The following is a 20,342-nucleotide window of genomic DNA, read 5'->3' as shown; positions in this document are numbered from 1 at the left end:
AGCAAACTTCACTTGCAGACTTTTGAAAAATGTAATTCAAAGAAGATATCAGGTATTCAAAAGAACATCTTCTCTCCAATGAATATGATGATAACAATTTATTATAATATATTATTGCATGATGTAATAATGCTATATGCATGTTTATGCAATATATTATTATATTCTCTATAGAGACTTCATTGGGAAATCATGAAAAAGAAAACTCTATGTAAAACACTGTACTAGGCACTACAAAGGGACAGAGAGCTAAATAAGACATAGCCTCCTATCTCTGGGGAGCTTATTTATGGCCTATGAGGTAAAGTAAGACAAAAATAATCAAGGTAGCATTTGAAAGTTTAGTGAGTTATCTTACCAATCAATACAGGGTCAGAAAGGGAGACTGGGTAAGGAAGTAATATTAACTCAGTGGAACTCATCAATTTGGAAAACTAAAATAGAAACACATAACTTGCAAATAGAGGCAGAAAGTATTTTCTCCATATATGAATGACAGCAGTTTCTTTTAGGGTTGTGTTTTCCAAATCTGAATATTGTTATTAATCACTTTTCATGATTACATAGAATAATGTCCCCAGGGCACTGAGGTCCTCTTATATCCTTTGCCTCTTAGGAATTATACACCTAGCAATTCACTGACAGTTTGAGCTACTTACTACTCCACTGGCTGTTTCATTTAAGTTACATTTGTCCCAATCAGTTTTAGGAGATGAGTTTTCTAAGCTATTGCTTTTCAATTTCTCAAGCCCTTCATATGTAAATCAGATACTGAGAAACTACACTTGGATCCTATTTATATTGAATAAAGTATTTTTTCTTTGAGGGACTGCTTTTTTCACAACTTTCTCACAGCTGTTGTTTTTGCCCCTTTCCACATCAAAATCCTCTATCTACCAAAAGGGCCATTCTCTAACAAACATACTCTCTCATTTGACCTGCCTTACAACTTGGTGAAATAGATAATTTACTTCCATGCTTCATTGAAGTTGTGAACTCATTGATGCAGATGCTTCCTTGATTGCAATTCACTCTTAATTTCTCTTCTGGCACAATGCTGTCCATATCCTTTCATAAAATCTCCATGCAAATTTTACCAAATATTCATTTATTGAGGAGCTATTCTCCAGGCCTTTTATCTAGGCCTTCTCTCATTGCCTGTATGTTAAGGACCAAGGAGCAGGTCAATTCTCCACCTCCTCCTCCTCCTCCTCCTCCTCCTCTTCTCACATGAAGAGATCCATTCTACAGGTCTGTCTTGAATTAGACCTCCAGCAGCCACTAGCAGGTGGTTCCCATATCACAACATCAATGTACCATAAAATTCTTTGGAGATAATGATCTTTGTTTTACAGAGATGATCATATCTGATTATACTAGAAAGATCTCTAGTTCTTACCAGTATGGGTAATATTTGCTCTTGTTTTAGTTACTACTTATAGAACGGCAAAATTTATTTATTCTTATGCTTTCTAATGTTTTTGTTTTCTCCCTCACCCAGCAGTTTATAGCTCACTTGAAAGCTGCCATTGAAAATCACAAAATATGGGAATTCAAGGGTGGGAGAAAGCTATTGATCCTTTTCTATTTCAGTTCTAGCTCAGTGCTTATTGGATATCAGTCCTTCCATGTCCCTAGCTTAGCACAAGACGCATTGATTCCCCACAACACAAACTTGCTAGTCATTGATGGTAATAGTATGCCAATGAAACCTCCATTTCTTGGATCAAAACTAGGAAGAAAATATTTGGGCATGCTCTATATAAATGCACCAGGAAAAGCAAACTCAAACATGCTCTAAACACTGGTTCTCACTGGCTACTTTCCCTGTTATAGTTGGATTCCTTTTTTAAAAATCAGTTTTTATTGATGTCTTTTTTTTTGAAGCAGCATAATTTCCCTCATCTCACCCACTCCCCATGTTAGAGAGCTATCCTGTGTTATTAATAAATTACATTTTTCTAAGGGGATATATTTAGGGCACAGTGTCAAGAACACCAGGTGTAAAGTCAGGAAGACCTGAAAATTCAAAACCAACCTCAGGCACTTACTAGCTGTGTGACCCTGGAAAAGTCACTTTTTCCTTTTTACTTGTTTTGTTTTCTGTGAAATGAACTGGAGAAGGACATAGCAAACCAGTTCAATATCTTTGTCAAGAAAACCCCAAATGGGGTCAGGAAGAATTGGACAGGATTGAAGGAAGTAACAAGTAGTAGCTATAAAAGACTTGGCTGTATGGCTTTTCCTAGTAGCACTCAACAGCAAGAGAGCAGAAGTGAAGGTGACCCAAAGTTGAAAACTGACAATGAATGATAGTAGGACAAAGGGTAAAATGTATTCAAAGGTGAAGAAAAGTATCCACTTGAACTGGTCAGTTATTGGGTGAAAGCTGTTGAGCCCAGAAAAGGGGGGATAGGTTGGGAGAAGTGATAGTAATAGAAATACTGGAAGTCATGGTGAAGATACAGGTTTATGAAGAGAAAGATAAGTTAGGAAAATTTGTTCATAGAAAATATGAGTTGTGGAAGTGGGAGTTATAGGCATGGATAACTAAGGTGGAGGGAAGATGTTTTGAGAAGTTGAAAGGTAGATGTTGGGGCAGCTATGTGGCGCAGTGGATAGAGCACCAGCCTTGAATTCAGGAGGACCTGAGTTCAAATCTGGTCTCAGACACTTAACATTTCCTAGCTGTGTGACCCTGGGCAAGTCACTTAACCCCAGCCTCAAAAAGAAAAAAAAAAAAAAAAAAGGTAGATGTTTTAGGGATAGAGGTGTAGGAGTCAACCAGCTATTAAACTATTTGAGAAAGAAGGAAGAAAGAACACTTGGAATATGGTACGTAAAAGCCATAAGGTTCTGGGTTGGGTGATAGAGACAACAGAAACTGGATCTGGAAGTAGCACCTAGAGCTTTCTCTTCCTGATTAAGTGGTTGAGAATGCAGTGTCTTGTGAAAAAAAAAATCAGCTTTCCATAAGAATAAGAAAATAGAAAATGACACAAAGTTCAGAATTATGGGGACTTTGCCAATGTATCATAATGTAATGGTGTGAGCTAGAGCCTAGGAATGTGACCTCTGATTCCACAGAGAATGTAAACTACCTTGAGTAAATGTAAAAAGCAAAAGAAGCACTATCTATCTTATGGGAAAATCTATGCGCATGGCACAATGCTTTGTTTCTATATAACACCTGGCTTGCCATAGGACAGATGGGTGGGACCTTATCACTCTATGTTCCTGATGCCAACAATTGGGTCTAATGAATAAACTCCCCCAATTAACTTTAATAAAACCTATTTATACTACTAAGCTAGTATGTAACTTTTTTTTTCTTTTTTTTAGTATCTCTCAGTATTTTCTTGGAGGGTCTGCCACTTTACAATTGTCATTATCAAAGCAGAACAGATCATGTATCCCTTACAACCAATAATAGAGTGGAATTTCTATGGTGGAATTAGAGGAGGCAGGACAGGGTAGATATGATGGAAAGGAAGGCTGAGGTGGATAGCAATCAATGTACAGGGAGAGATAGCAGGAGAGAAGAGTTTTTATTACAATGCATTTTGAATATCATAAATTGAGGACACATATTTGGGGTGGATAGCTATCATATTATATTAAAGAAGATCCAAAAAAATCACAGTGGAATAAATAAAATGAAATTTAATGGATAGTCTTCCATTTGGATTAAAGAAATAAATTTCTTTATTGTATAAAGTTATTTTATATTGTATATTACATAAAGATATTATATAAAGATATATATATATAAAAGATGGAGAAGATATGACAAAATAATAGTTCATGTGAGAAAGATCTGGATTTTTTAATGGATTACAAGTGCAATATTAATTGACAGTGTGACATGGTATCCAAAAAAGCCAATATAATATGACTCTCTTTTAATATGAGATATAGGGTCCAGAATGAAAGAGTTGATTGTTTTACTGAAATAAGAAAGAGTAGACAATTGGCCCAAATCTGTACTGATCTTATAATATAACCTGGAAGTTGATGTTTTTGGGGGGAAAAATCCCTGTAGGTTTACTTTTTTTTCAGTATATTTAATTCTGAATAAATGAAAATTTCTAGCATATAGGCTAAGTGAAAGTTAACTGATGATTAAGAAGGTATATTTGTAAATACTTTGCTTAGAAAAATAATGCAGGATTACCATTTTTATTCCTAGTGATCATATTTCAAATTGGACAATTTCTCCTAAAAGTAAGAACCTATAAAGTGGTCTCCTGTGACAGATTTTTCAAAATATTTGCATAGCAATTAAAATGATTGCTAAATAAACATTAGCAATACATATACAATTCATTTATTTAATCAGTAAATGTCATAAACAGAGTAGGTATGATAAGCTATTCACAATAAAGTGCATATACTAAGGCCAATGCAATATAAGATTCAGTTTCATGTTTAGCTTCTAGCCAGGTGTCCCAAGCAACATCCCAGATCCATCTGCTAGAAACCTGTGAAACAAAAAGACCAAATACCAATTTTAGATTTTACATTTTCAATTTAATAAATATTGAGATGAGATGGAGAATACACACAGATTAAATCACAGATCTTTAAAAATGCTGAAGTATATTCTTAATTTTATTGGAGTTATACTCTTTATATAGCATGTACATAAAATCCCCAATATAACCAATGGATACAATTCTTTTATGAAATTTGGAATACCATTTCAGTACTATTTACTGTGATTTATAGAAGTTCATATTTGTTACTCCTTTGCTTTTTAACATATTGTTAAATCTAGACATGTGGAAAAACCTGGCCTCTAATGAGAAGGGGCTCTCTGTTTTCATACTTATTGGCTTGTTAAATCTTTTACTTCAGGAACCAGAGAAAGAATTTGTTTATGGCTCATGTCTAGGGCCTTCCTGAAAAATAAAGGGATAGGATGCAAAATGTATAAAAAATACATTCAATGCATAATAAATATGAATAAGATTTGGGACAAGTAATTCATTTTTACAGACATAAGAATGGCTAAACAAACAAAAATCCAATAGTTCTTGTAGGACACACTGACAAACTAGGATTCAATAACTTCTTGGTTCAATCTGCTTGAAGAATGAAACAATCTTTTTTGCATTTATGCAAATGTTCTGCATTCTCTACTTTGGCGCCCCCCCCCCCACTTTTCAATTTCTGTTGGAATGTGAGCTCAGTGAGGTCAAGAATTATTTTATTCTCTACATGAATTTTTATTTCCATCACTTCCTGCCAAGTCTGATACAAAGTACTGAACAAATGCTTTCTGACTTATTCCACTCCAGATCCAAACCTCCTTTGAATTTTAGGCTCAGACATTTTTGCAATCAACTATTCCTGCTCCTAGCTGGTTCTGATCTGGGGAAGGCCAAAACTGAACCTTTCAAACTCACAAGGTTATCTCTAAGCCTGGATACTTTATTTTAGAGCTTTTCCAGGATAAAGAACAAAGGAAGGAGACCGAAGTGATTAGGAGTCTTTTGCATTTAGTGAATGGGGGATTGGGTTGGGGAAGTGGTGGTGGTCTGATAAGGTCAGACCTGTACTTTAAGAAGGCCAGTTTGACAGCTATGTGGAGAATAAATCCAAATGGGGATACTGAGACTTGGAGATCAACCAACAGGCTGTAACAATTTGTCACTGTTCAATCGTTTTGTTGAGTCCAAGGTCCAAGATACTGGAGTGGTTTGCCATTTCCTTCTCCAGTGGATTAAGACAGAGGTTAAATGACTTACCCAGGGTCACACAACTAATAAGTGTGTGAGGCTATATTTTAATTCAGATCTTCCTGACTCCAGGCCCATCGCGCTATCCATTAAGCCACTTAGCTCCAATTGGGTTGAGTTTAATCATCAATCAACATTTTATTAAATGCTTACTAGGTGCTGGGGATTGTGCTAAGCACTGGACAAAGGGAAACAAAAGACATTCCTTGCCCTCAAAATAGAACATAATTAACAGGGAAAGCACAAAAATTAAGAAAATTAGATAGGGCTTCCTGTAAAAGATGGGATTTTAGTTGGAAATTAAAGGATGTTAGGGAAGTCACTAGGTAGAGTTAAAGAAGAAGAGCATCCCAGGGCATGGGGGGGAACAGCCAAAGAAAATACTTGGAGACAAGAAATGGAGTGCCTTGTTTGTGGAATAACCAGGAGACCGATTTCACTGGATTGAAATTAGGAGTTAGATGTAAAAAGATGAGAAAGATAGGAGGTGGGTAGGTTATGAAAGCTTTCAAATGCCAAACAGTATTTTGTAGCTGATTCTGGAGATGACAAGATAGCCATCGGATGGCATTGATAGGGCAGTGACATTAAGGGCCATATGCTCTTAAGAAAATCACTTTGATGGCTAAATGGAGGTTAGAGTGGAAGGGCACTTACCAGCAGGCTCTTGCAATAGTCTAGGCACTAGTTGATACGGGCATGTATTCAAATGGTGGCAATGTCAGAGGAGAGAAGCGAGTATATTATTACCTGGCCTCAACTTATTTTTTAGCCTTTTACATATTTATCTCATCTGTACACTTAATAGTCCAGGTAACATTGCATTCTTAACCTCTCATACATGTCAACTGATCTCCTAATTCCAAACCTTAGTAATAGATATCTCCTCTACCTTGAATGAACTTCCTTCTCACTTCTGCTGTCTCTTTGAATCTCTAGTTTTCATTAAATTATCTCCTTATATAAAAATCTTTCCAGATCTTACCAGTTGTTGCTAGAGCCTATCCTCACTTAGTTACATCATATCTGTATATGTATGTATGCATATAAAATTATGTTTATCTCTCCTAATAGAATATAAGCTTATGGAGGACAGGAGTTTTACTTTGTTCTTATACTCCTAGTGCCCAGCACATGGTACTTAATAAATAAATAAATAACTGGTTCCTGAATCCAAATTTCTATCCATTACACCATAATACCTTTAGTACAAGTCTTTTAAATAGTCTCACTACCTTCAATCCATTCTGTATACCAAACTCATTTTCCTAAAAACTCATATTGCTTAAAACATGTAATTGATTCAAGGATCTATACAAAATGACTTCTGTTAATACAACTCTTATTTCCTACTAAAATATCATAGAACTCTCTGTTCCCACCAAATAAGTTGATTCACTAACTTTCAAACATGGTCATGCTTTCCTGTTTCTACATACTTATTCATATTATTTCCTCAACTGGTATTATACTATTTTGAATCTTCGCCCAATCAAATCCAATTCATTTTCCCTCAAGGTGCATTTTATATTTTCATTTATTTAAAAAACACAAAAAATCCTAGGTGAAGGTGGTGTGGGTTGTGTTCCCTTTAAGACCACAGATTGACTTATTCCCCTTCTAGCTGATCAATTCAAGAAGCCAGGACCTTTGATTCACAAATCCTGGTCAAAAACATCCTTTGAATTCCAGTAGGAGATATCCAGGCTCTCACAACCCCCATCGGATCTGAGCCAACTTGGGCTGTCCCAGCCCCCATTCTAATGATCTGCTCAGGTTTCCCAACCCCCACCAAGCAAATTCTAGCCCTTGCTGAAACCCATCCAGGAACCAATTTGGGACTTCACCCACAGACCCCTTTAGCTAAATCTCTCATTATAAAAGAGCCAAGCTGGAGTCCTTTCTTTGCAGAGGGTCTAAATATGGCAGCTTACGCCTAGCATGGACTCTGCCCACTGGAATCCTATTTCCAGTGCCCTCTTATCTCTACCTTCATCTTTTACTAACCTTACTTACAAACCATGAAATGGACAAAAGACTGGCCCCTTCATCCCTGGGTCAAGGGGACTCAGGCTTATAGGAAAATGTTGCTTAAACTAAATTAAGGGAAATGTTATGTTCAGACTGGGTCCCATCCCCTGGTTCATGAGAACCTAGACTTTCTGAGAAGTGTGTGTCTAACAAAATCAGGACAACATTGCAAAACATGCAATGTTTTTTTTTCACAGGTTCCATTGTGTGCTCACTCTTGTCCAGGCATTTCCCCATTGCAAACGAGAAACTGTGTCAGTGATTCCCAAAATTTGTAACCTCAAGGCTGTACCAGAATGTGGCAAATGGGCTTAAAAGTATACCTCACTAAAGGTTCGGGGCTGATCTCTACTAGCCTTGTCTAGTGGGGTCAGTTGTCAGCCGGCTAATAAATGATGCTTTAAATTGAATAATCTGGTCAGAGCTCTCTATCTCGAGTTTTTCCATTTCATTTGGAGATTCCTACCAAGATAAGCCTTTGGTTTAGTCTGACAGCCAGTCCCTCTCCCTGGAGGGCGAAAGAGGTTATAGATCCTAAGGGGTGGCCACCAAGAGATGTTCCTCAGCCCCAGTTTCCAGAAATCTCTTTCTGCAGACCAGGCAAGTGAGACCCAAATTTTTGAATTCGATTCAAAATTGGCATAGAGCATCCTAAAAGCCAGCTCTGGTTAATAAGATCTTGAGGGGCCCCTGCAGCTGCCTAACTATCCTGCAGCCACCTGTTGGGTCTGGTGAGTACTCCTGTATCTATAGCAAGTGGGGTAAGCTGGATGCAGCGCTAAAGCCCCCTTGCCGACCTCCACAGGATGCTGTGTGATGGTCCTAGATGTCTTAAGACACATCTGGTTCTGGGTGCCAGTTGGCACAACTTTGGGTGTCCTAGATGATAAATCTAGACACATGTGCTATGTGTTCTATGTGATTTGTCTGTCTGTTTTGTTGGTTGAAAAGCTCTGTTAAAATTTTTAAGAATAACATTGCAACTGTGCTTAGTATAAAATTGTGATTTCTAACTTTTAATCTGTTGCACTAATTTGTAAGCAAAAGCAACAGGACTTAAAAAATGTAAAAGGTGAAAATAGAGCTCTGTGTGTGTCTGTGTGTGCATGTTTGTTTGCTTTGCATTTTGTTCTGTGTTTAAAATTAGCAAGCTTGTAAGAGATAAGAATTCAGCCTCTGTGTTGCAGGCTTAGAAAAATATCAGGCTGAATTGTTTGAAGTGGAATTCATTCAGAGAAGTAATTTTTTTCAAGAGTAGCTCAGGCAAGATAAAGTTTGAAAAAAAAAATTTCTCTCTCTCTCTCTGTCTCTGGCTAATTGTAGTGATCTTGTGGGGGAAAGGGAGAGAAAGGAAGAAATAAAAACAGATTGAAAGGGATTTGAAAGTTTGGAAAGTTAAAAAAAAAAACTATAGAAAAGCAGTGTGCTAACATTTAAAGAAAAGAAATTTGAATGGAATATCTAGGTATTTTCTGTAAAGGCAGAAAAATGCACTAAGTGGGCTTGGAAGTTTAGGGAAGCTACATTTGGATTTTGGGAAGGAAAAATGTTTAAGGTGAGGGCAGGGGGTCTGGAAAAAGCCCGTAGTCTGTTTTGCTGATTTTAAAAAGCTTTGTTAAGTTTTAAGAACAATGATTAAGAAATTTGGGAATTGGTTATTTGAAAATTTGCTTGTGATTTTAAACTTTTTAACCTGTTGTACTAATTTGTAAGTAAATGGAACTTGGCCATTTTAAACTGACAGGAAAGTTTTTCCCTTAAAGCAGTTTTCAGAGCCTGCTAGAGTAGAGGGCAATAAAACCTTATCTGATTGAAACTCTGGAAGAAACAAACAAACAAACAAACAAACATTTGATTAGGAATATTGGGGATGATTCTGAAATTATGGGAAATATAATTTTGCTACTGGCTTTACATGCTAGATTTGTTTATTCTGAGTATAAGATCTTGGAATTTGTTTGAATATTGATACCTCTATTACTAAAGAGGAAGGGAAAGAACAATACAATTGAAGCTCTGGACAGATAAGAGAGATACTAATTGTGGTTAAACACTCAGGCAGAAAAAAAAAAGGAAGTTTGATTTGATTGAGTTTATTTGTAAACAAAAAATTATGCTTTATGGAGTTATCTAGCTAGTCACTTTATTGTGAATTTTAAAAGTTTTGAAGAGAACTGGAAAGAATGCAGGTGATTTATGAAGGATTGATTTGTAGGAACAATTAAAGGTTTGCATGATTTTAGGAAGTAAGAGAAAGGTTTTGGTAGCAGAAAGAAGAAATGGGGGAGAGAGCAACTCACACTTCCCCTCCCCCCCACTGCTTCTGTAAAGTAGCCTTATGGTCATAAATGTGGTCCATACTTTGGTAGGATTATTTCTAAAAGTTTAAATGTTATTTTTAAGAATCTTTCAGATTCTCTTATGTGGTATTTGGACATTCTGTATAAGTTTTAAATTGATTGTGTTGGGTCATCCTGAGGTTATTTAAAGAGCCTCTAAAAATAATAGACTTTTTTCTTTGTCCTTTTGAAAATGTTTCTGGATATTTCTCTATGTATTGGGTATTTTAAAAACAAACTGATTTGTATGTATAATGTTCACTTATGAAACATCTACCTGGAAGTTGTGAACTTATTGGGACAGATTTCTTACTGTTATCACTATAAGGTTAATGGAATCTGTTATTGGAGGTAAAATTTCTTGGGCTTAAAGTTACTTAGTTAATGCTATTTGAGAGTTTTAAAGCTCCACCTTCTGACAGTTAGTGGGACAATCGATTGGAATAAAACTGGGTTAAAGCTATTTTATCCTGTATGGGCTGAAGGTTGGGGTTTTGACTGATTATGTCATGTTATACTTATGTTCTTGCAATTTTTCCTCCTGTAACTGATCTTATGGTCAGAGCAATGGTCAATAGAATTGTTTAATGCAACTCAATTATGTCATACCTTGCTGTTTTCAGTCTGATTATATGTAATCATTGTATCCTAAATGCTTAGGCAAATGAATATTTAGTCTGATCATCTGTCTGTTATTGGGTATTTGTGGGTTTTTTTTTTTTAAGGTTTCTAAATGATAAGAGGACAATTAACAGTGGTCTGTGAGACCTAACTGCTGTTAAGACTTGTGCATACAGCTGGTTGCCTGTGCTGTAAAGTAGTCATCTATTCACATAGGAAGCTGCTGGCTCTTCACATTTTTCAGCAGTCTGGTGGACCAGTCTTTTTATCTCAGACTGTTCTAACCTTCATTTGTGAGATTTGTGTCAAATCACGGATATTGACTTGCTTCTGGGACCCAGATCAGCTTTGATCAGCTTTGATTGTCAGCATGGCACACCCACCCTCTGCATGGACTGAGAGCCACCAACCATCTTCGCCAGCATGTAGTTTTGACTGAGAAGCTTTGTCCCCCTCACACCTGATGGACTGAAATGGGGGACTTTGGGAATAGCTGATGACTGACTGTTAGACCTTGACTGGGTCATCTGTTACTGTGTGTAGTTTTGGGATGGGAATACACAGTAAAAATATGTTAAATATTAAGTGATAAAAATATGATATTTGGTATTATTGTGAACTTTAACAATGGGATGCCTGAGTTAACCATATGGATTACTCATTTTCAAGAAATGCATTAAATACACTCAAAATCACTTAATAAGCCATTGATATAATGGTAAAAATTTAATAATTGGCTGTATGTGCAATACTTTTGAGTTTAGTCTGCATTATTAACATTTTCCCCATTATTTTCTTAAGTCTCAAATTTAACAAAACAATGAGTTAAGCTCTGATTTGTAGTATGTGCTTATTTCCAGGGTATCAATGCACACATTGAAAATTTAACAGCTTTTGTAAGCCAGTACAAGTTGTATCTATCATACCCTTAAAATTATAATGAACATAATTTAATCTTCATTTGATAATTCTGAATTATGTAATATCTAAGAAGTATCATTAAAATAACCTAAACATGATTTAATTAGCATGGAGAATTTGTGTGGAAACTCATTTCATTGAAGCAGATCAGCAATTCATCGGTTACTTTTAGAATTGGAGAACTGCTTGGGACCCTAAGAAATTAATTAATTAAGAAATTAATCAGATCACATTGCATATTTCAAAAGCAGGACTTTGAACTTTAGATTTTCTGACTTTAAGAACAGGTCTCTTATCTGTTATGCTATGTGGCCTCTCAACAATCATCATTATAAACAGAAATTAATGTGTTAGATATATATATATATATATATATATATATATATATATATATATATATATATATATATATATATAAACTAGGCAGATATGTGGTACTATGGTTAAGAGTGCCAGGCCTAGAGTGAGGAAGATCTAAGTTCAAATTTGACCTCAGACATTTACTAGCTCTGTGATCCTAGGCAAGCCACTCAACCCAGTTTACTTCAGTTTCCACATTTGTAAAATGGGTTGGAAAAGGAAATGGCAAACTACTCTAGTATTTCTGCCAAAAAAACCAGATGAGATCACAAACAGTCATATATGGCTGAAATGACTAAACAATATGTGTAACAAATACAGTCAGTAGAAAAAATTTTCTATACTTACATTTATTGACTGACCAGTTTTTTGAATGAGAATTATTTTTATAATGTATTTATATCGAGAGAAACCAAATTCTTTGACAGCTACTAATATACGATCTGCCAGTTCAAGTGACAAGGAAGAAAATGTTTCTTCATCATACTTGACTTTCTCAAGTTTGTCCTGTTAAAATAATTAAAAAAACCAAAACTCTTAATTTCAACCTAAAAAATTTCAAAATAAAAATCAGAATTTGGCAAATTAAAACCAAAAAATATAAATATATCTGCTCTCCTTTAAAGGTTCTCCTATAATAGCATAGAAGTGACCCTGGCTACTTGGGAGGCTGTATTAGGAGAAGTAAGGCAGTTTCTATCAAATTAGAAAAGGTTTCAAATGACATATGACACATTATTTATTTTCTAAAAATCAGCTTATATATAAATACTCATTATCAGGATAGCCATTAAGGGCTGATTTCTTTGTCCTTGGTGATACATAATATAGGAAAAACAAAAACAAAGCCCAAACCCCCAATAAATGTCTTACATATATTTTTTTCCACTTTAGCATTACAAGTGTCAGGTTGCATAAAAGGGATGAGTGACTGTTAAAAAATGTACAATTTTTATACTGACTACAAAAATTAATTTAACTGTTGGTACTCCAAACATGAGAGCTTTGTCCAAGGCATATAAACTGAAATATCAATGGAAGAACTAAGTGACATGTTCATGTAGTAAAGTATTATCATTTCACCTTGCTGGTATTGTTTGTGATAAATATAAACAAAAAGACCATCATGAAGACAATTATATCTTACATACCAGCGTTATTATAGTGTTTGAAGGTATAGAGAAAATCTACAAGTTAAGTCAACAGTCACCTAGATAGGTGATAACTAATGCAAAAATGGGCAAAGAATGGAAAAGTAAAAAAATAATTGTATAGCAGTGGAAGGCCCTTACCCAGCACTATTAAACTGAGGGTACATAGTAAGTGTAAACGAAGATTAGACAATCAATCAAATCTATATGAGCACTTGAGTGCCTTTGATAGAATCCCCTACATGGAAAAAGATGAATCTACTTCTGGAGAGTCATGACTAGTAGTGGATAGTCTTTGAAACATGAATAACTAAGACATTCTATAACTAGTTCTGGTCTGCTAACCACATTGTACAGTCAGAACTAGGGGTGCTAATATATCTTATCCTTTTCTTCATTTGATTTCTTCCAGTCTTTTAGAATTCTGGCAATAAAAAAAAAATGGCATAAAAAGAGAGAGGTGTTGGGCTCTCCCCATCAAGACTGATGTGACCTGGTCTAGTCTCATTTTTGGTGAAGAGGGCTGGAGATGACTATAATAATTTATGAGTTTTGCCAAGTCCAGGAGTCAAGTCCATGATGGATTTTTCAGTCAACTGGCTTAGCACTGATGATTGATTGGTCCAATGTTCAGGACCCAGCCCAGTGAGACTCCAGACAAGGGCTCATCCACATATATACCACACATACTTACTTGTACTTGGTAGGATCAATGCTGTGTAGAAACTACAATAAACAATACAATAATTTATGCCCACTTTCTCCCATTGTCTAAAATGGTAAAAGGGAGAGTGGGCCCCAGATGTATGTATGTGAGAAATGTTAGGACTTTTGTTTTTGCTATAGCTTTATATCCCTATATAAAACCTAACTGATGCCAACAGGTTGCCAACATGCCAACGGAATTGAAAAGACTTTCCCTCAGACTATCCCCCCATACCTGCAATGTTTCTTTTTTCTCCCTCCACTCTGACTGCTGGTTCAGTTGGCTTGAAGTTCTAATTAAAATTCCATTTTGTACTAGAAGTCTTCCATAGTCTCTTAATTTCAATGCCTTCCCTCTTTTAATTATTACCTATTTATCCTGTGGATAGTTTGTATGTATTTCTAGTGCCTCCATTAATTAGCTTGTGAATTTCTTGAAGGCAGGGCTTGTTTTTTGCCTCTTTTTGTATGACTAGTGAATGGGATTGATTGGATGAAGTATTTCTCAGTATTGAGTCACATGATCCCTGTTCCCAGAACTGGGACCCTGTAGAAGTCATTTGGTCTCTGGAGATGAACTTTGAACCCTGATACAGGAAGTTGCAGGAAGTGACATGACCTGTGGGAGGCAGCCAACATTGGTGTCATTGGTGAAGGATGGTTACATCCTTTTAGTCTATCCAATGAGAAGGCTTAAGCTTTTGCTTTTAAACCTTGGACAAGCCAGAAGCTAGCCAGGTTCCAGGCACACATGGTGGAGTCGGGATGGCTCCCTGGTGTGTCTGGGCCTCTCCCTGCAGGTATTAAATAAATGTTTTCTCTTTGTACCTGATGATGTCTCTGATTAATTAATTAATAAATATGGAAGTAAAGTAATAATACCCACTCTCCTCATTATTATCTGATCATCAGAATACTTGGCATTATTTTAAAAACAGAGAGCTACATCAATGGAAATGACTATGCAAAAAAAAAAAAGGATCTAAAACAATAGAATTCAATATAATAAAGTAGAAAATAAAAATTACTTAGAAAATATTTTAATATTTGATAAAAACTGCTGGGGAAATGGGAAAGGCAAAAATCAGGCTTTCAGCCCAACAATTTAAAATTTTTTCACAATATATCCTAAGTGGATTTGCAATCTTAGTATTAAAGATCATTACATATCATCAGCTTTTCTTCTAATTATTTATATCTCACTGCTATGGATAGGATATGTGTTCTACTTTTATAAAATAATTTTTTGATAGTTTGATTGGAATGGTACTGAATAAGTAAATTAATTTAGATCAGAGTTGTCATTTTCATTATACTGCTTCAGCCTATCCATGAGCAATTATATTTTTTTCCGTTTGTTTAGATCTGACTTTTTGTAAACTTGTGTACAAAATTTAGTTTGTAATTGAGTTCACATGGTTTAGGAGATGTATTCCTAAGAAGCAAGAGAGAGAGGCAATTACAAAAGATAAAATAGATAACTTTGATTACATGAAAATGAAAAACTTCCACATAGACACAATTACCTAGGATAAGAAAGGAAACAATTAAATGGGGAAAATATATTTTATCAATTTTTTTTGACAAGGGTTTGGTACTGAAAAGCAATAAATGATTAATATGTATGTTGGAAATGGCTAAAGAAATTGTGGTACATGAATATAACAGAATTATGATGATTATAATAACAATAATGATAACAGCTAACATTTCTATAACTGCTACTATGTGTTTCAGATGGCAGTGTGGTGACAAAATGCTTGACTTGGAATAAGCTACAGCTTCCAATTCTGTTTCAAACATTAATAGCGGTGTCATTCTAGACCAGTCACTTTATTCTCTTCTTTAATGAGATAATGTATGTAAAGTGCTTTATAAATGTTAAAGGGCTATGTAAGTACAACCTATTATTATTTAGTGTAATTTTGAATATTTTTCCTGTATTTCTTTGTATTTATACTTTTCATTTCTTATGACATTCCATTGAATTCATTGAACACATCATGACTTGTTCAACTATTTTCCTATTACTGTGACAAAGATTATTAGGAATTATCATTCCATAATGTATTATCTAAGGCATGATTTGTGAGCATTTAGAAAGGGAAAGACAAGCCTTGCCCTCAAGGAACACCCAACAAGGAACTCATTTTTTTCACCTGAGAGTCAGCATAACTTTATCAAAAATAGGTCTCATATAAATCTCATTTCTTTTTTTGACAGGTTTATTAGACTTGTCATGGTTTACTTGATTAGGGAAATCGGAATACATAGGATTTGACAAATTCTTTCATGCTATCCTTTTGATGTGGGTTGAGGTCCCTTTAAGCTAGGACCTTTGATTCACAAATCCTGGTAAAAAGCACCCGTTTAAATTCCAATGATATCCAGGCTTTCCCAGCCCCCACTCTAATGATCTCCTCAGGTTTACTCAACCCTCACAACCCCGTTATAAAAAGGGGAACCCTGGAGCCCATTCTTTGCAGGAGCACAAACATGGCATTCTTATGTCAGCCATGCCAAGGGTTCCTGTCCGCCTAGCGCCAGCTCTGGCCCTGGCTTCTTTCTACCTTTACCCTTACTTCCAAACCCCTACAATAAACCTTTTTTATCAATCTAGGTTTTCGGGCCTGTAAGTTCCTTTATAGGGGACTCTGCACCATTACTAGACTGCATTTAACTATGTATCCTTGTGCCAAACCAAAAGGGGTTACCCCTTACCTAATTCACATCACTTGTGGGCATAGTAGAGAGAAATGGCTTAGATAATAGTATAATTAAGTGGATCTAATGATGAATGATCAGATCCTAAGAATATTCACTAAATAACACTTTTTGAGAGAAGTTTCTAATGGAAGATCTTAGGGGGACTTCTCCTTGGTTCTAATATTTTTTAATCTATAGCTAATATATTGAATGACAGAATTGGGCTCCCCCCAAATCTTAATGGGTCAGATCCCCAAAACCTAATACTGTGAAATTTAATGAAATAAATTTATTGCACTCAGGTAAAAAAAAATTCAATTATGAATATGAAAATCAGGGTTAAACAACAAATTTATATTGAAAAAAAATCAGGGAATTTTGGTGGACTACAAAAATAACATATGTAGACAGCAATATGGCAGCAAAAGAAGCTACATATTCTTAGATTGCAATAAATGGAAAAATAATAAAAAAGGGGAGTAATAATCCCATCTTGCTAAGATCTATCTGTTATCTATTATATTCAGTTCTTGGCTCTATTTATTGAAGGCCATTGTCAAAGTTGGAAATGCATCCATAGAAAGGTGACTATGTTAGTAGAGTGATTCTAATCCTTGCCTAATGAAGATTAACTGAAAGAATCAAATGTTATTCTGTATAATATTGGGTTGAAGGTTGGGAAGGGATGGATTTATAAGAGTTTTCAAATATATAAAGGTATTTTATATAAAATAAAAGATTTGTTCTGCTTGACTAGAGAGAACAATTTCTACTAATTAAAAAGGAAAAACAAAACAAAACAAAACAAAACAAAACAAAACAAAAAAACAACTTCCAAATGATTTTAGTTGCCCCAAAGTGAAATGAACTGTATTGAGAATTTACAGAGATCTTTAAATAAGAAGCTGGATGATATATTAGGGAAGTTGTAAAAGGTATTCCTCTTAAAATTCTAGTTATATTATATGACTTCCAATGCTCCTTCCAACTTTCACTATTATGAAGAAAACTCATTGATTAAAAAAAAAAAAAAAAGCCCAGATTTAAGTCCCAGCTCTATCACTACTGACTTTTGCAAATCACTTGACATTTTAATACTTCACTTTCTTTACCTGTAAGAAATAATAAACATATCTGAACTGTCTCCATCATTGTGGAGATCTAATGACATTTAGGAGAAAAAGTGGGAGAAAAATCACAGGATGAGAAGAAATAAAGGAGTTATACCCAGTGATGAAATACTGGATGAGTCACTCAAAATATAAGAGTAAAGGACTACATTCAATACATATTTTTCTTCATATACTCAACATGCTTTGTGTTCACTCTTGCCTACTTCCCAGTTTTAGACTTATCTTAGCAATGTAGAAGTAGTATTCAACTCATGATTAATGGTAAAATGGTAACAATAAAAATACAATCTACTATACTTACAGCAATGGCAATAACATTCTGTAATATACTTTAAGTTTCTTTGAGATACCTAAAGAGAGCACCTTAAAAACCCCTCTTTTTATAGAAATAAATCTATTTTATCATCAAATAATTTAGGAAAAATATGTATTTCTCTAACCGTTAGTATCTGTTGAACTTTCTTTTGTACTGTCTGAGCTTGGAATTTCCTGTATGGTGCCATTCTATATGTGTTTGCATATTTTACTTTTCCCATGGTCTTCCATTGGTCTTTACCTATATCAGCAATTGACTCATCAAATGGAGGTTCAACATATAGAACATCATGTATAGAATCTCTCAGTCTGTCCCGTAAGATTTGTGCATACTAAAATAAAATAAAAACAAAAATTATAATTTTAGTATGGCTCAGTTAGTTATTTAAGTTTCTGCTTTTAAATACTTTTTTGGCAGTGGAAGTAACCCTGACAAACCATTGGGGGAAGGGGACAAACTAACACTCTCCTATGAGTTTATTTTCGTATTAGTTTAATAATAACAAACTGTTTTATTTCTTCATTAAAAGATATTTGAGTGTATGTATATACATACATAAAAATACAAATACATATGCATGCACATACATGCACATAAGTGCTTAGATACACATACACACAGTTAGACTGAAAACTGGAGATGGTCAAATCTGAGAAAATTACTTGGATTATCTTGTATACAAAAGCAAGATCAACAAAACAAAGCACTTTAAATTATTTTCAGACTTGTCACATTGAAACCAGATCTAGTAGTACATATAAGGGGTCAGATTCTGCCTCTTAAACTGACCAAAGTCAAGAACAAGTCACAAAAATGCTCTGAACTTTAGTTTCTTAATAAATAAAATAGGGAGAATAAAATCTAGAGCACCAACCTCAGAGATATTGAGGATCAAATTAACATATGTGTATAAATGGCAGTTGTAATTATTCTAAGATCTGGTGGGATGAGGGCAAAGGAAAGTCCGGACAAATTGCCCTATAAAAATTCAATTCACAAATACATTCAACTGGGGGATAAGGTGGCAACTGAATTAAGCCTGGAAGAAAAAGCTTATGAAGGAGATAAGACAATGTATTTCAAACCATCATCCCTTCATCCCAAACCTGACCTTATTATAGTTAATCCCCTAACCTTAGAGTTCCTCCCCTAGAATCCTTAGCTATTGATTATGCATCACTAAACTTTAATCTTGAATTAGTCCCACCACCAGTTCTCTTTTCCTGCTGAATAGTTCTGGAAAAAAATCATATATAATAGGTTCCATTCCAAATGTGTTATTTAATCCAACTGAATCTTTAGAGCAGCAAGGCAATATTTATTGAGAAAACAATTTGTTACAAATTTCCTCATCTCTCCCATTCCATATATTAAAGTCCTGTGACATCATCCTCATCTTCCTTCCTGCTTTACTCCAGTAAGGTAGACCTTCTAGCAAAGGCCACATGTATCCTTACATCTCATCCCCTCTCTCTAATCTTCACTTTCTCCTTATTTATTGGTTCATTCTTTGCTATCTACAAAATAAACACATCTTGTCTTCCATTCTTAAAGCCCCTCATTTGGACCTTAATCCCCTCAACTTTCATCCCATATCTTTTCTCTCTTATCCATCTAACTCAATAATCTTTAGTGACTACCTAGTCATTCCTAGCATTAAATAGAAAATCTCCTAATTGGAATTTTAAAAATTATTAGTTTTCAACATTTGTTTTTATAATATTTTGATTTTCAGTTTTTCTTCCTTCTGTTCCTTCCTCCTCCCCAAGATGGCAATCTGACAGAAGTTATACATGTACAATCTCATATTAAACCTATTACCATATTAGTCAGTTGTGAAAGAAAAATCAGAACAAAAGACAAAAACTACAAGCAAGAAAAAACAACAAAAAAGTGAAAACTGTGTAGAGGGCCAGAACTCTGAAAAGACATACTTGAATCAAGGACAACAGGGTATTTATAGTTAAGTACCTACTCAGTGTGAGATAATCGTTCTCTAAACATATACTCAATGTGATGTTGATGTAATGGACAGTTGGCACATATTCAGTTGTTGTAGTGATGTTATTCGTACTGAGATATTTAAGGGATAAGAGGACTGGGAAGGGAGAGGCTCTCTTAGCCACAGACACACCATCTTTGACCAGCCTCATGTGGTATCTCTCCTGCCTTCTTCACTTCTCCTCCTAAAGACCAAGGCCCATCCAGAGATCCTTCAGAAAGCTAGTCTGGACATTTATAACAGTGTGTTTCGATATGCAGCCAAACTCCATAATTTTTTCTCTGGGTGTGGATAGCATTTTCCTAATGAGTCTGTT

General features: G+C 35.1%; 1 protein-coding gene across 2 annotated transcripts in view; it reads right to left on the bottom strand.

The window, feature by feature from the left end:
• Positions 1-4,257: 4,257 nt before the first annotated feature.
• Positions 4,258-20,342, bottom strand: part of DYNLT2 (dynein light chain Tctex-type 2) — a 28,439-nt gene continuing 12,354 nt past the window's right edge. The window contains exons 2-4 of one of the 2 annotated variants that reach the window (XM_074309283.1): positions 18,149-18,355; positions 12,362-12,520; positions 4,258-4,481 (exon numbers count right to left, since the gene is read on the bottom strand). In XM_074309283.1, the coding sequence (XP_074165384.1) occupies positions 4,371-4,481; positions 12,362-12,520; positions 18,149-18,355 (477 nt within the window). In that variant the 3' untranslated portion in view covers positions 4,258-4,370. Of the gene's footprint in view, positions 4,482-4,814; positions 4,902-12,361; positions 12,521-18,148; positions 18,356-20,342 lie in introns of those variants that run through there. The other variant, XM_074309284.1, reaches the window with a different exon arrangement.

The sequence above is a fragment of the Sminthopsis crassicaudata genome, chromosome 4 (assembly GCF_048593235.1).
Source record: "Sminthopsis crassicaudata isolate SCR6 chromosome 4, ASM4859323v1, whole genome shotgun sequence".
Taxonomy (NCBI): Eukaryota; Metazoa; Chordata; class Mammalia; order Dasyuromorphia; family Dasyuridae; genus Sminthopsis; species Sminthopsis crassicaudata.
Note: the sequence above shows the minus strand (reverse complement) of the source record. Positions and strands in the feature narration are given on the sequence as shown.